At 50.1% G+C, this 16789-nt stretch overlaps 1 protein-coding gene across 1 annotated transcript in view; it reads right to left on the bottom strand.

Moving 5' to 3' along the window:
* Window positions 1-2432: 2432 nt before the first annotated feature.
* LOC140715702 (cyclin-dependent kinase 17-like) overlaps window positions 2433-16789 on the bottom strand; it is an 86944-nt gene continuing 72587 nt past the window's right edge. Inside the window, exons 2-4 of the mRNA XM_073028072.1 lie at window positions 9754-9901; window positions 6955-7044; window positions 2433-2641 (exon numbers count right to left, since the gene is read on the bottom strand). Of these exons, the coding sequence (XP_072884173.1) occupies window positions 2433-2641; window positions 6955-7044; window positions 9754-9901 (447 nt within the window). The remainder of the gene's footprint in view (window positions 2642-6954; window positions 7045-9753; window positions 9902-16789) is intronic.

Below are 16789 nucleotides of genomic sequence, written 5' to 3'. Positions count from 1 at the left end.
GGGTTGAGGGGTGGTGGGTGGGTGTGTGGAATGTGCTGCCAGGGGTGGGGGGGAGAGGGCCTGTACTCTTCAATGATTTTCATGTATAATTCTGCTTCCTGGAAGATGTCCAGCCCCCCTCAGTGTACAGTCACGGCCCGATGGGCTCAGGCCCAACTGGGAAAGGAGGAGGGTGAGGCATGGGGCCAGCAATCCCATCCCCTAAAAACCCGGAGCTACAGAAACATCAACTGAAGCTCCAAAGACCTCATGCCAGGGAGAGGAAGGACTTCCGCCTACAAGACGCTTGACGTTGTGTGGTGAAAGCAGAAGCTTCCTATTGGCCCGGGACAGTGGCCTCTGGTGAGCTGCTGACGGTAGCGTATACTCCAGTCAGGGGTGATGAGCAAGCAATGCCTCATTCTGGAACTGTGCAGCCACATCCTTCCACCCCACCCGCTTCCCTGATGACCAATTTATGTTCTGCCCTAGGGTGGGAGGAAAGAAATGGGTTTGCTTAGCACCAAAAATGCTGTGCTGGAGTGAGGGCCACGGCCAATGGCGCTGGGAGTCTGGTGCTTGAGCGGTTTACCTGCACGCAGACCCAAACCGCCGCACATTCTCCTGAGGCCCTGAGGTGACTGGGCTGAGCCAGTAAGTCAAGATTGCTAGCTTTCAAATTCCCTCCCCACCCACCACTCTTCATCTCCACCCCACCACTCTTCATCCCCACCCCCTCACTCTTCAACCCCACCCCACCCCTCTTCATCCCCACCCCACCCCACCACTCTTCATCTCCACCCCCACCACTCTCATCCTCACCCCACCACTCTCATCCCCACCCCCTCACTCTTCAACCCCACCCCCACCACTCTTCATCCCCACCCCACCACTCTCATCTCCACCCCACCACTCTTCATCCTCACCCCACCCCTCTTCATGTCCACCCCACCACTCTTCATCCTCACCCCACCACTCTCATCTCCACCCCCTCACTCTTCATCCCCACCCCCTCACTCTTCAACCCCCACCCCACCACTCTCATCCCCACCCCCTCACTCTTCAACCCCACCCCCACCCCTCTTCATCCCCACCCCACCACTCTTCATCCCCACCCCCCTCACTCTTCATCCCACCCCCCCCCTCTTCATCCCCACCCCACCACTTCATCCCCACCCCCTCACTCTTCATCCCAACCCCACCCCTCTTCATCCCCAACCCCACCCCTCTTCATCCCCACCCCACCACTCTTCATCCCCACCCACCACTCTTCATCTCCACCCCCACCACTCTTCATCCTCACCCCCACCCCTCTCATCCCCACCCCACCACTCTTCATCCCCACCCCCTCACACTTCAACCCCACCCCACCCCTCTTCATCCCCACCCCACCACTCTTCATCCCCACCCCCTCACTCTTCATCCCAACCCCACCCCTCTCATCCCCACCCCCACCACTCTTCATCCCCACCCCCTCACTCTTCATCCCAACCCCACCCCTCTTCATCCCCACCCCACCACTCTTCATCTCCACCCCACCACTCTTCATCTCCACCCCCTCACTCTTTCATCCCCACCCCACCACTCTTCAACCCACCCCACCACTCTTCATCCCCACCCCCTCACTCTTCATCCCCACCCCCTCACTCTTCAACCCCACCCCACCACTCTTCATCCCCACCCCACCACTTTTCAAGCCCACCCCTCTTTATCTCCACCCCAACCCACCACTCTTCATCCCCACTCTTCAACCCCACCCCACCACTCTTCATCCAAACCCCACCCCTCTTCATCTCCACCCCACCACTCTTCATCTCCACCCCACCACTCTTCATCCCCACCCCACCACTCTTCATCCCCACCCCCTCACTCTTCAACCCCACCCACCGCTCTTCATCCCAACCCCACCCCTCTTCATCTCCACCCCACCACTCTTCATCCTCACCCTACCACTCTTCAACCCCACCTCACCACTCTTCATCCCCACCCCACCACTCTTCATCCCAACCCCCTCACTCTTCAACCCCACCCCACCATTCATCCCAATCCCACCCCTCTTCATCCCCACCCCACTACTCTTCATCCCCACCCCACCACTCTTCAACCCCACCCCACCACTCTTCATCCCAACCCCACCCACCACTCTTCATCCCACCCCACCACTCTTCAAACCCCACCCACCACTCTTCATCCCCACCCCTCACTCTTCAACCCCACCCCACCACTCTTCATCCCCACTCCCTCACTCTTCAACCCCACCCCACCACTCTTCATCCCCACCCCACCACAATGACAGCAGCCACCAGGTTAGGCGTCACCAACAACCGGACGGGGGTGGGGGGGGTAGTTTGAGACAAGCACGCAAGAGAATTAGCACTTCAAAGTCAACACGTGTGTTCACCAAAGCGAACTTAACAAACAGTGGGATGTGCTTGAAAGGGTTCAGAAAACCTTCAACCAGTTGACAACAGGCTCCGAGGCTTATCGAGATGGAGGGGATAATCACCTAGCGTGGTATTCCTCTGAAGGTGCGAGCTGAGGCTCCTGCCCACCACACTGTGGGGCCTCCGTATAGGCGGCTTTTTGAAACTGCCCGCGTACTGGTGAAGGAAGGAGTGCATGCTGTGGGACGTGGGGGGCCTCCCATTCTTCACCATGGGCTCTTTAAACCCAGCGAAGGAGGTCCAGAGAGAGAGAGAAAGAAAGAGAGAGGGAGAGAGAGAGGGAGAGAAAGAGAGGGGGAGAGAGAGAGAGGGAAAGAGAGAAAGAAAGAGACGGAGAGAGAGGGAGAGTGTGAAAGAGAAAGAGAGAAAGAAAGAGACAGGGGAGAGAGAGGGAGAGAGTAAAAGAGAAGAGAGAGAGAAAAAGAGAAAGGGTTGGAGAGAGAAGAGAGACAGAATGGGAAAGGGAGAAGGAGAAAAAGGGAGAGAAGGAGAGAGAAAGAGAGGGAGAGGGGATAGGAGAGAAGGATGAAGGGAGTGGGTAAGGGGGCCGGGAGAGAGGAGAAAAAGTGTGGAGAGGGAGGGGGAGAGGAGAGGGAGAGAGGATGGGAGAGAGGATGGGAGGGAGGGTGGGGAGGAATGAAGGGGAGGGGGAAGGGGTGGGGAGAAGGGAAAGTGCAGAGTGGAGAGGGGAGAGTGGAGGGTAGAGGAGAGGGAAAAGGGGTGGGGTGTAAATAGGATTGAGAGAGTGATGGAATAGGGGATGAGGGAGGCAAACATGGGGATGAGAATGTGAGAAAGGGGTTTAAGAGGAAGATGAGAGGGGTTGTGAGAGAAAGAGAGAGAGATTACAGGTGAGAGGAGAGGTGAGAGAGAGACATGAGAGATGAGGAGGGTAACAGAGAGAAGGAAAGAGTGAGAGAGGAGAGGTGAGAGAGACATGAGAGATGAGGAGGGTAACAGAGAGAAGGAGAGTGAGAGAGGAGAGGTGAGAGAGAGACGTGAGAGATGAGGAGGGTAACAGAGCGAAGGAAAGAGTGAGAGAGGAGAGGTGAGAGAGATGTGAGAGATGAGGAGGGTAACAGAGAGAAGGAAAGAGTGAGAGAGGAGAGGTGAGAGAGACGTGAGAGATGAGGAGGGTAACAGAGAGGAGAGAGTGAGAGAGGAGAGGTGAGAGAGAGACGTGAGAGATGAGGAGAGTAACAGGGAGGGGGGAGAGAGAGAGAGTGAAAAGTGAACAATTTAACACAAGAAAAACAAGAGGAAAGGGAGTTGGATGGGCAAGAGCACAGATATGTAAAAGTGGCACAGATAGTAAGCCAAGACAGTGAGAGTTTGAAGGAGTGGGACAGACACGTGGCAGTCAGCAAGGCAATGTGAAGGTGTGCCGTGGAGCAGAGTGAGCCCAGGTCAATGCAAGGAGGGAGAGAGAAAGAGGGCAGAAAGCAGCATTACAGGATGGGCAAGGCAACAGGTCAGAGTCAGCAAAAGGGTCCACATCGAAAGAGCAGTTAAGCAAGTGGAAATGAAACATGCGAGAGGTGAGGGTACAAGTTGGGGTGGGGGGGGAGGGTCAAAGAAGAGAGAAAGAGAGAAAGAGGAGACAAAAGAAGGGAGGGATAAATTAAGGGGAAGAAAAAAGAATAAAAAGAGGGAAGAAATTAAAACACAAGTAGACTGAAAATATACAATGCAGGTTTAAAAGAATGTATAGCACCAATTGAAAACCATTCAAGGCATGCAGCAGGCAATTACTGAAACAGAACTCCACCAGCACAAAACGAGGACAGCACAGCTCAGACAGAGAGTAACCTTGGCATCTGGACATTCCCGATCCCCACACCACTCAGCAGTCAGCCCCCACCCTCCCAATCATTGGGCGGCAGGCCCACACCACCCCAGGAATACCGCTGGCCCAGAGAGCTCGGCCTGCGGACCCACGGGGTGAGAGACAGGAGTGTTCTAAGAGACTGATAGCAGGCAAGCAGAGGCAAATGGGGTGAGAGAGAGATAGAAATAGAGACAGGGAGATTGAGAGATAGATAGAGGGAAAGAGACAGAGGGGCAGAGAGGCAGAAAGAGAGAGATGGAGACTGAGTGACGGGAGAGAGAGAAGGTGCAAAGGGTGACAGGGAGAGGGGGCAATGGGAGAGAGTGAGAGGGAGAGAGGCAGAGAGAGAAAGAGAGGGAGAGGGAGAGGCTGGCAGAACATGGAGGAGAGAGAGATGCGGGAGAGAAATGGGGAGAGGGAGAGGGGGGAGAGAGTGGGGAGTTAGAGGGGAGAGAAAGAGAGAAGGGACAGGGAGAGGAGAAGACTGAGAGGGAGGAGGAGGGAATTGGGAGGGGTAGATGGGGAGGGAGAGAATTGTAGAGAGACAGCTAGAGACAGAGACAAAACTGGGAACAGATCACACAAGAAGGAGAGGGGCAAACAAATTCAGGCTGTTCAAGGAAGAGATTGCCAGACGGAGGGAATGAGTGAGATATAAGTAAGAATGTTGGGGTAAGTTAGGTGGCTGATATGTTGGCAAGGTTAGTATGTTATGGTTCCCTACATTGTACAGGGATGAACAGGTGTACTTACAGCCAGGGAGGTGAGATTTAACGTGAGGAATTGGAGTGGAAGGGTGTCACTGTCACATAGGGAGAGTATGCAGTATCTAACCATCCTCTTCGGATCCTCAGTCCCAGAATGAAATTGCCCTTCTGTCCATGATCCCAGTGCCAGCTCTTTGAATTTGAACCCTTTCCCACTACAGCACCAAACAGTTCGCAGTACCCTGCTGAATCACCTCCTACACACTTTCGGGCAGAGTGAGTCCCAGATTATAAAAACCCACTGCTGAGACAACATTCCCCCAGAGACCTGCCCAAACACCATCTGTATCCCTCAGAATTCTGCTACGGATGGCCTCAACGCTGGCTCTGAGAGGAAGAGGAGTGGGGATAGGGCAAAAAATCCCATCCGGCAAATACCCAGAGTCACTGAAACGCCAGCAGGAGCTACAGAAACCTCACTCCTGGGTGAGGAAGGGTCTTCGAAAGGGGGCTTCAACAGGGGACAGGGGGCTCAGATAATCTGCTGCCGGTGCCCTTGGCCCCAGTAGGGGTGACGGGCTGAATTCATTATCCTTCTGGCCATCGACTTTGTGAGAACAACCCGGCATTTCAGAAAATATCTGTAGCCTCGCCAAGTTCTCGATGTGCCTAGAATTCACCACAATGTTCCATTTGGATGCTTCCAACCAGTGACTGTAAAGTCCACGGCTGAGTCTTGTTTGGTATAGAAAGCTGAGCCTGTGTGTTTTCATCGACCCACACTCTGTGGATTCAGTGCCCTGTCATTGGCAATGAGTGGTGCCTGGGACCAGAGTGGGGGGGGGGGGGGGATGGAGAGAGAAAGGGGGAGAGGGAGAGAAAGTGAGGAAGAGGGGGAGAGAGAAAGGGTGAGGGGCTACGGGGAGAGAGAAGGGGGAGAGGGAGAGGGAGAGAGACTATAAGGCAGAGGAGCAGAAGTAAGCTATCGGTCCCATTGTCTGCTCCACTATTCCATTACAGCTGCTTTATTTTCTCTCATTCTCCTGCCTTCTCCCTTTAACCCTTAATCAAGAACCCATCAATCTCCATTTCAATTCACATCCATCTGTGGCAATAAATTCCACAGATTCATCACCCTCTGGCTCAATTCTGAGGCTGTAGCTTCTGGTCCTAGATTCCCCCACTATAAGTAATATCCTCTGCACATCCACTCTGCCGAGGCCTTTCAATATTCAACAGGTTTCAATGAGATCTCCTCTCATTCTTCAAAACTCCAGCAAATACAGTCCCCAAAACTGTTAAATGCCCCTCATCTGTTAACTCCTTCCGGGGGATCATTCTCTCGAACCTCTTCTGGACCCTCTCCAATGCTAGCACATCCTTTCTCAGATAAGGGGCCCAAAACTGCTCATAATGCTCCAAATGCAGTCTGACCAATGCCTTATAAAGCCTCAGAGACTGAGTGAAGGAGAGAGGCAGAAAGGGTGAGGGCAAAGGAGAGGATGAGGGAGAGAAGAGAGAGAGAGGGAGTGAGAGAGGGTGTGGGGAGAGAGGGAGGGGGAAAGAGGGAGGGGGAAAGAGGGAGAGGGGAAAGAGGGAGAGGAGAGAGGGAGAGTGAGTGACACGGAGAAGCAGAGCAAGACAGAGAGACAGGTAGGGAGAGTTACAGGATGCAGTATGTGGGGTGGAATGGAGTGGGAAAGGGGTGGTTGGGGCATAAGGCTGCCCGAGCACACCCTACCCCCTACTGTGGCACCCAGAGCCACCCTTTTGCAGGCACACACACACACACAAACACACACTTACACTCCCGTGCTGTTAACTGCGCGACGTGCCTGGCAAGGGACGGCTTCCAGACCACGGCAGTTGCATCGGCCGATCAGTTAGACAGTACCCCCACCACCACCAACCACTGCACCCAGACAACCACAGCAGCAGCAACAATGACACGCCAGGTTAAAAAGGAGAGTTAAAATGAAGAGAGTTGATTCCTTACCGTTGTGCATCGGTCGTGCGGAACGCAGCTGGGAAGTGGAGGCAGCGTGACGAAGGTGAAAGGGTAAAAAACCAGACTGTGATGCTCGACCTGAAGGTAACAAGGTAGTATGTATGACAGGGCCGGCAGCGAACCGGGTGACAGGGGCGATGCACCAAGCTACCCTCCTCTGGCGTTACTGACTACGTCCTGCCTCTTGATGGGGCGTAGCTTTGCCCTCGGACAACCAGATCGGAAGCCAGTGCAATACTGGATCACCATCTTCAATAGGTGACACCTCCAAAAAGGTGCAACCATCATTCTACTCCCACCACCCAGGACATTCCCTCTTCTCACTGCTACCATCATACACACTCCACAATTCAGGGAGATCTTTTTCCCGTCTGCCATCATCATTTCTGAATGGACGGTGAACCCACAAACACTAACTCACTATTTTAATTTAATTGGGCCATCAGTTAATTGGGGCAGCCGCTTATTTGGGTCGCTGTGCCACTTAATCGGGACAGGAGACTTGCTGAACAGTTTCTAACTAGCGTCAGATGCGTGCACTTGCATGGCTATTAGACACTGTTACTTACACTGTGTGTTCAGAAGTAGTGGTAGTCTGACCCTTAGTGCCTAGGTGGCCTCGTGTGTTCAAAAAGCCGTGATTTTTTATCACTGATAGTTGGTGAGAAATAAGCACTAAGGCAATCAGAATTGTTTTGCTCACCACGGTTTCAAGCATTCAGGCTGGAGATGCCAGAAACAGCCAGAGATGAAACGATTTCACTACTTCAACAAGTTAGGACCTATGATGAATTTGAAGGTTTCGGCAATGAAAGTTACAATGAAAATGAAGATTTGGAGGATGCAATCATCGAAAGCATTGTTTGAAGGCAGTCCATTATCTGCACTAGATGTCTGAGCTGATTTTGTTCATTTACACTCAGAACAATGCACACACTGGGTGAATTCCTCTGTTGATAACTATCAGGAACCAACACACAGTTGATACTGCTGTATAGTGTTCTAATCTGTTCTGTATTTCACTTCATTTAATACCTAAGTTGTTTTTCTATTAAATGGTGGTTTGTCTTTTTTTTAATATAGCTTTTTACCTAATTCCATGAATTTTCCACTAATTGGAGAAGCCGCTTAATTGGGCTAAAATGTACTGGTCCTGATGTGCCCCAATTAACTGGAAACCACTGTATTTCTCATTTCAGTTTAGAGCATTTTTTATGTATTGCTCAATACTGCTTTTGCAAATCAACGTATTCCACAACATGTGTCAGTGATAATAAATCTGATTCTGACTAAAGAGAAAGTGCAGAACTAATGCAGGGGGGTGGAAGAGGGGGAAAGAGAGAGAGAGAGAGAGAGAGAGAGAGAGAGAGAGAGAGCGAGAAAGGGGAGGGGGAGAATGAGAGAGAGAGAAACGGGGAGGGAGGGGGAGAGGGGAGAGAGGGGAGAGACAGGGGGAGAGGGGAGAGGGGAGAGAGAGGGGGAAAGATGGGGGAGCGAGAGGGGGAGAGGAGAGAGAGGGGGAGATAGAAGCTGAATGAGCCTGTGGGGTAAAGCAGGGGGACCCTGTAGTGACTGGTTTGTGGTGAAGGTGGCAGCCAGTTAGCAACAAGGCGTGTTAGATTGCCTGGATCCTTAAAATGGAATGCCAGTGGGGTAGTTTCAGTTTGACCTTTCAGTTACCTTTCTTTGGTGGATGTAGGGTCTCCTGGGGTAAAAAGGTGACTCCACATTAAGTCGCTCCACTTTATACAGAGCCTGACTATGCCTGGAATCTGTACAAAGTCTGGGCTAATTCAGAGCCGTGGCAGGAGTGGGGTAGGTGTGCGAGTGGGGGGGAGATGGTCGAAGGGTTGGGAATGGCCCTGGAACTCATGTGATGGAGAGAGATGGAACTGGAAGATGCCTCAAGGAGCACTTGAGGTGGTGTAGCCCTCTGCTTCTGAGGTCATGCCACCCTGAGGCACAGAGAAGCCATATATGGATCGGGCGGCTGTGTTAAAGACACAGGGGCGACCGTGAAACCCAATCTGCCTGCCGCTATAATCCTCTGACTCAATCCCACTCTGAGTTCCCTGCCTTTTGCCTGAGATGTTGCCCCATGGCTCACCTTCCATGTGAGCTCCACAGTAATGCTACACCCAGCCACGTCAGTTTTTGTGTCAGGAGTGGCCAGTTCTGATGACAGGCCATCGATCTGCTCCCATTTCCCTCCCAACAGGTACTGCCTGGCCCCTGGGCCTTTCCAGCACTCACTTGTATCTCAATGTTTCCTTTGCCGCAAGTCCAACGTTGATCCTTTTCTCTGTCTGCTTTCATTCACTTGGTGTAACTTACGAATCTACATCGCCCATCTCACCTGCCATTTGCAAGATTGAGCCCTGACCCCCTCCATTATCTCACGCTCTTCTCCTCCCTTGCTGTCTGCCTTGTTTTCTGGCTCCGATGGAAGGTGAGCTCCTGAAATGTTTCCTTGCTCCACCGATGCTGCCTGGTATCCCCTCCATTATCTGCGGTCTGTGTGTTTCCAGAGACAAAGCTGGCTTGGTAGGAAGCAGGGTCTACTGGCATGCAACTACTGTGGAGGGGGGAAGGGAGGGCTTACCTGCGGGGGCGGTGGGGGGTGGACATGGTCAAAGGGGAAATATAGCCACTCACCTCAATATTGAGCCGCTAACAGTAAGCCTGGACAGTTCTCCATAGGTCATCAGACTGTGGCAATCAATCCTCACAGCCCCCCACATAACGCCCCTTACCACACCACCCAACCTCCCAATCGACACAACTCACCACTGTCGCTGACATTATTTTCTTCAATGTTTATCTGCTCTGATAGGTCACTCAGCGATTTCTCAGACGCCTGGCTACCCCGGAGCGTCATCGACAGCTGCCGCTTAATTTTCTTCATCCGATCCATCAGCGTCTGATTTCCAATCGCCTGCCATGCCAGAGGAAATAACAAGCAGGTAAGAGAGGCTGTTCACCACGAGAAAAGGGCGACTGTACCGACACTATGTTCTTGCAGGCGCTCAGAGGTATGGGTCAGCACTCTGGAGCCAACTCATGGCTTGAGGCTTAGCTCAAAGTTTAAAGCAGATTTATTATTACCATATACGACCTTGATATTCATTATCGTGCAGGTACTTACAGGGAAAACAAATAATAGAATTTTACCAAAAACTATGCGATTCTGCAGAGGTTGGAAATCTAGAGCAACACACACAAAATAAAGAAGGAACTCAATAAGTCAGGAGGCATCTATGGAGATGAATAAACAGTCGACATTTCTGGTCGAGATTCTTCATTAGGACTGGAAAGGAAGGGGGCTGGTGCAGGAGAAGGAGTACGAGCTGGCAGGTGACAGCTGAGACGGAGGGTGGCTGGGTAGGAGAGATGGGTGATAAAGTGAAAAGCTGAGAGGTCAGAGGTGGGAGAGGTAAAGGGCTGAAGAAAGGAGAGGAGAGTAGAGCACTGGAGAAAGGGAAGTAGGAGCTGAACCAGAGGGAGACAGATGATGGGCAGGTGAGGTGAAGCGAAGGGGTGAGAGGGGAACTGAAATGGGGAGTGGGAAAAGGGAGAATGGGAGGACAGGAAGTTAGAGAAATCGATGTTCGTGCCATCAGGTTGGAGGCTACCTAGAGGGGTATGAGGTGTTGCTCCTCCAGTCTGAGGGTGGCCTCATCATGGCAGCAGGAGAGGCCAGGGACCAACATATTGGAACGGGAATGGGAAGAAGATGTCCACTGGGAAATCCCACCTACAGTAGCAGACATAGCCAAGGTTCTCAACAAAGCAGTCCCCCAATCTGCACGAGGCCTCGCTGACGTAGAGGAGACTGCGTCAGGAGCTATGGATACAGTAAATGACCCCCGACACTCGCAAATGAAGGGCCGGCTCTGTAAAAAGCATTACGCTAACCGCCACACTACTGTGCTGTAAACCTGAAAAGAGCTGCTGTCTCGAAGGTGGTCTGGGATTTAAGCAGTCTGTACACTCTCACTGTGAATGTGTGGGTTTCCTCTGGGTGCTCAGGTTTCCTCCCACAGTCCAAACACGTACGGGGTGTGGTTAAGTTGTGAGCGTGCTGTGTTGGTGCCAGAAGCGTGGTGACACTCGTCAGCTGCCCCCAGACTGTGCTGGTCAGTGACACAATCAACGTATTTCACTGTCAGTTTCCATGTACACGTGACAAACAAAGTTAAGCTGTAATCCTAACGTTAATCACAGGCCAGTAGGTTAATCGGTCACAGGGGTGTGATTGAGCTGCACCAATGCAGACTCTGGCCCTCCACTGCAAGGGAGAAATCTGCTCCCATTGTGACCTCCTCCACTTTGGTAAGATGAGGGACCACATCACTGAGCACCTCTGCTCAATCCACTTTCCGGTGGCCAAACATTTCGATTCCAATTTCCACTCCCGTTCCGACATGTTGATCCATGCCACGATGAGGCCACCTTCAGGGTAGAGAGCAACACCTTATATTCTGTCCGGGTAGCCTCCAACCTGATGGCATAAACATCAATTTCTCCTTCCAGTAAAAGAAACTTTCCCCCACTCCCTCTTCTTCTATTTCCCACTCTGGCCTCTTAACTCTTTTCTTCTGCCTATCACCTCCCCTGTGCCCCTCCTCTTTCCCTTTCTCCTATGGTCCACTGCCCTCTCTTTCCTACTTCCCTGGCTTCACCTATTATCTTCTAGCTTGTCCTCCTTTCCCTTCCCCACCTCTTATTCTTGAACCTTCTCCTTTCCTTTCCAGTCCTGAAGAAGGGTTTCGGCCCGAAACGTTTACCGTTTATTCGTTTTCATAGATGCTGCCTGACCTGCTGAGTTCCTCCAGCATTTTGTGTGTGTTATAGAGGATGCTGCATTAGATACATTCTTGCTGAGTAGGGCTTAACTCCTCACAACCCCTTCCTGCTGTCCCTCCACTGCTCCTTCCACATGGGCCCCTCCTGCAGTGCAGTGCCCCCTCAGTACTGCCCTGGGAACAACCGTTCAGATTCTGTGCTCGGGTCCCTGTCAAGGACTCTGATTCCTGCATGAGGGGTAAACCTGTTAGCGGGGGAGCTTTGGCCAACTGACCAGGTTACTGCAGGATGCCTCAATGTTCAAAAATGGCCCTCGGGCAGCCCCTCAGACAAAGCAGACATGTCGCTGTGCAATCAGAGTCAGAAACAGGTTTACTATCACTGACAAAATGTTGTGAAGTTTGTTGTCTTGTGACAGCAATACATTAAGATTTTCTAAAAGTTATCATAAGGAATATTAAAAAATATATAACTGATGCTTAAAGACAGCAAAATAATGTGGTGTTCATGGGTTCCTGGATCATTCAGTAATCTGATAGCAGAGCTGTTCCTAAAACATAGAGTGTGTTTCTTCAGGCTCCCGTGCCTCCTCCATGATGGTAGGAACGCAAAGAGGACATGTTCTGGATGATGGGCATCCTCATGATGGATGCCACCTTCCAGAGGCATTGGCTTGAGAAGATACCCTCAATGGTAGGGGGGCTAGAGACTGTGATGGAGCTGGCTGACTACAACACTGCAGCTTTTACCAATGAGCGTAGAAATTTGCCACTCTTTAGTGACAAACCAGATCTCCTGAAACTGACTTGCCTGTTCCTCCATCCTGAAGAAATGGACCACATCCTCCAATGGCTCTTTCCCTCTTCCCACAGTGCTGCAAGTACTGGAGACGTACGCAAATAAAGTAATTCGATGCGTTGCTACATAAATATTTGTGTGTACACCCTTGGTTTGTAATCATGAATACTTGGCAGAAGAGATGGAGATGGTGCCCAGTGCAGGGATGAATTTCACGAACCCAAATTGAAACCCAGAGTGGAATGATAAGTATGTGACAAACAAAACTGATCTTTAATCTTTAGTAACAGCAGAAGAGTCCTCGCTGATGCTTCACCATTCAATAAAATTCATCTTCTCAACTTCACTTTCCTAATCCCCAGTGCATCGTCAGTCCTCAGGGGGTGGGGGGAGAGAGTGCACAGATTTACATCTTGACCAGAGGAACAGAGTCCTAGACACCTAGATCCTTGGATCTTGCATCCCCTTGTTCTACAGGGACCATACTGAGGAAACCTCGGCGGTTATCGTCTCTTGGGTGTGTCACCTAAAACTAGCTAATTTCTACAGATGTACCATGGAGAGCATTCTGAGTGGCTGCATCACTGTCTGGTACGGAGGCTCCAATGCAGAGGATTGGAAAAAGCTGCGGAGGGTTCTAGACTCAGCCAGCTCCCTCACGGGCACAATGCTCCCCACCATTGAGGACATCTTCAAGAAGGCGATGCCTCAAAAAGGTGGCATCTTACACTAGGAATGCTTAACACCCTCTCCTCTTTTCTACCATCTGAGAGCTTGCAGACACACACTCAAAATTTTACAAACAGCTTCTTCCCCTCAACCATCAGATTTCTGAATGGTCCATGAACCCACAAACACTATCTCACTGTTTTTGCAGTGAAACAGACTGGGGCTGTATTCATGGTAGCTTGGAAAAATGAGAGGAGATTTCATTGAAACCCGTAAAAATCTCACAAAGGCGAACAGGCCAGATAGAGGGAGGACTGTTTCCTGCCGGACCAGGTCGCAGCCTCAGGATACAGCAAATACCATCTGTAATCAAAACGGAGAGACATTCCTCTGCAATGCACATAAAATGATGGAGGAACTCAGCAATGGAGAGGAATAAGAAGACAATGTTTTTGGCCAAGACCCTTGAAATGTCCTGGCACAGGGTCCTGGCCCGAAATGTCAACTGTTTATTCCCCTACATAGATGCTGCCTGCTCTTTTTGTCACACTACATATTTATTTATTTATTTCATACTGTAGTTTATAGTACCCTTTTATTATTGCACTGTACTGCTACTGCAGTAACAAGAAATTTCATGACGTATGTCAGAGAAAATAAACCTGACTCAGATCCTGACCTATTCTGCTACTCCGGCTTAGCAATCCTCTGCTGTTCATCACTGGATGAACATCTCAGTTTTGGGGTCAGCTAGACCCACAGTGATAAGCGATACAACCCTGGAAGAAGTGACTTCTATTTTGGAAGCATTGTGAGTGTACATGGTGGTTCAGATGAGGATGTTAAAGCCAGGATCAACACGGCCAGAGCAAGTTCCAATATCCAAGAAAGTGTGGACATCCAGCATCATATCACGGAAAACTAAAAAACAGAATCCTCAACTCAAATGTTAAAACAGTTCTCCTATATGGCTCTGAAACCTAGAGAAGAATCCGAGACATCAGATGGACTGGCAAAGTAACCAACCAGACACTGTGGGAAAACACCAACCAGGAAAGGACAAAATCTGCAAATAGAAATGGAGGTGGATTGGCCACTCCTTGAGAAGCCAACCAACACCACCACCCGGCAGGCATTAAAATGGAATCCCCACGGTAAGATGGAAAAGGGACATCTAAAGAACACATGGAGCAGAGACGTCAAGGCCGAAATAAGACGATGGGGGCATTCCTGGTTCACCCTCGAGAAACCAGCTCAGAACAGAGGACGATGGAGGCAGGAGGTCATCAATGGCCTGTGCTCAACTGGGAGCTAAGGACAAAGACGAAGAACTGGAGGTTGTTACCGTAGGCAATGCAGTCTTCAGGCAGAGGGATGGAGGGTTGACTGATACAATTACTCTGCCTTAATGCTTAAACGTGCCTTTGTAACCTCCAACTTAACTTTTCCAGCATCTTACAGTCAGCTTCCTTTGTTCTGCTGCCTGGCTGATTTCTGGGGTGCGAGAATAGCACTTAAGGAGAGACTACTTTAGATTAGATTAACCACTTGTACATGGAAACATACAGTGAAATGTGTCGTTTAAGTTAACAACCAACACACCCACTACAGTAGCACAGCAGTTTGTGGGATGCTAATACAGCTTAGACTGTTCTGGTGTTCGGAGTTCAATTCTGTTGCCATTCCATCACATACCAGTCTTCATTGAGTGGAAAAGGTGAGCAATTTCAAGTTTGTGGTTGTTAACACCTCCAAGGATCTATCCTGGGCCCAACATATTGATGCAGTTATGAAGAAGGCATGACTATGACTATATTTCATTAATCTGAGGAGATCTGGTATGTCAGCAAAGAGACAAGAGAGCAAATTTCCGCCGATGTACTGTGGAAAGCATTCTAACTGGTTGCATCACCGTCTGATATGGGCGTGGGGGACTGCACAGGATCGGAAAAAACTGCAGGAAGTTTTAAACTCTGTCAACTCTATCATGAGCGCTCATCTCCCCAGCATCCAGGATATCTGCAAGGAGAAATGCCTCAAAAACGTGGCACACATCATTACGGACCCTGTCACCCAGGGTCGCCTTCTTCTCAGTGAGGAGGTACGGCGGGCTCAAGACACACACTCAGCGATTCAGGAACAGCTTCTTCCCCTCTGCCATCCCATCTCTGAATAGACACTGAACCCATGAACACTACCTCACTACTTTTTTCCCTCTTTCTGCACCACTTATTTAATTTAACTTTTTAAATACACTGTACAGTCGGCCTTCCTTATCTGCGGATTCCACACACGTGGATTCAACCAACCGCGGATCAGGAAAAGCACTCGTTGTTTGAGCACGTACAGACGATTTTTTCTTGTCATTATTCCCTAAACAATACAGTATAACAACTATTTACATAGCATTTACATTGCATTAGGTATTATAAGTAATCTAGAAATGACTTATAAGTACAGGCAGACCCCGGGTTATGAATGAGTTCTGTTCCTGAGTCCGTCTTCAGTCGGATTTGAAGTCGGAACAGGTCCATCCGGTATTATTTAGCGTCAGTTAGTCAAAAGTTCTTTTAGTATATAGTACATATTTTACCTTTCTATGCACATAAAACACTTAAAAAACATACGTATTTCAATAATTAAACCACTGCGTTGCTTAGTAATAATTGTAGCTTTCATCAGGGCAGGGCCTTTCACAGGCTCCATTAAAATTGCTCCGATCGTTGACTGACTGTAGCCTAATGCTTTTCCAATGACTTTCACCTCTTTCCGACCACTTTATTACTTCCACCGTATTTTCAATCGCGATCGTGATTATTTTCGTGAACAGAAACACCGCGGATTCATTGAACATGTTAAATAAAGTCCGGGGTTCCGCTGGGTTCTAAAGACCACTGCATTGATTCAAGTTAAATACAGGACTTGAGTATCCGCGTTTTTTGTTATCCGCGGGGGGGGGGGGGTCGCGGAACCAATCCCCCACAGATAAGGAGGGCCGACTGTATATGTACTTATTGTCATTTAGTTTTAATTGTGTATTGAAATGTACTGCTGCAACATAACAGCAAATTTAATGTCATATGCTAGTGATATTAAATCCAATTCTGATTCTGTAAGACCTGATCACCCACCCCGTGGAATTCAGCTAGACACTAGAACACTACAGCACAGTACAGGCCCTTCGGCCTTCGATGTTGTGCCGACCCATATATTCCTTAAAAAAAGCACTAAACCCACACTACCGCGTAACCCTCATTTTTCTCTCAGCTTATGTGTGGGTTTACTCCGGATGCTCCAGTATCCCCCCACAGTCTGACTGGTCATTGTAAATTGTCCCGTGACTGGCTTAGGGTTAAATTGAAGGTGCTGGGAGGTGCTGGGGCAGCACGGCTCGAAAGGCTCTGCGCTTATAACCATATAACCATATAACAATCACAGCACGGAATCAGGCCATTCCGGCCCTCCTAGTCCGTGCCGAACTCTTAATCTCACCTAGTCCCACCTACCCGCACTCAGCCCATAACCCTCCACTCCTTTCCTATCCATATAC

Source organism: Hemitrygon akajei, chromosome 24 (assembly GCF_048418815.1).
Source record: "Hemitrygon akajei chromosome 24, sHemAka1.3, whole genome shotgun sequence".
Lineage (NCBI taxonomy): Eukaryota > Metazoa > Chordata > Chondrichthyes > Myliobatiformes > Dasyatidae > Hemitrygon > Hemitrygon akajei.
Note: the sequence above shows the minus strand (reverse complement) of the source record. Positions and strands in the feature narration are given on the sequence as shown.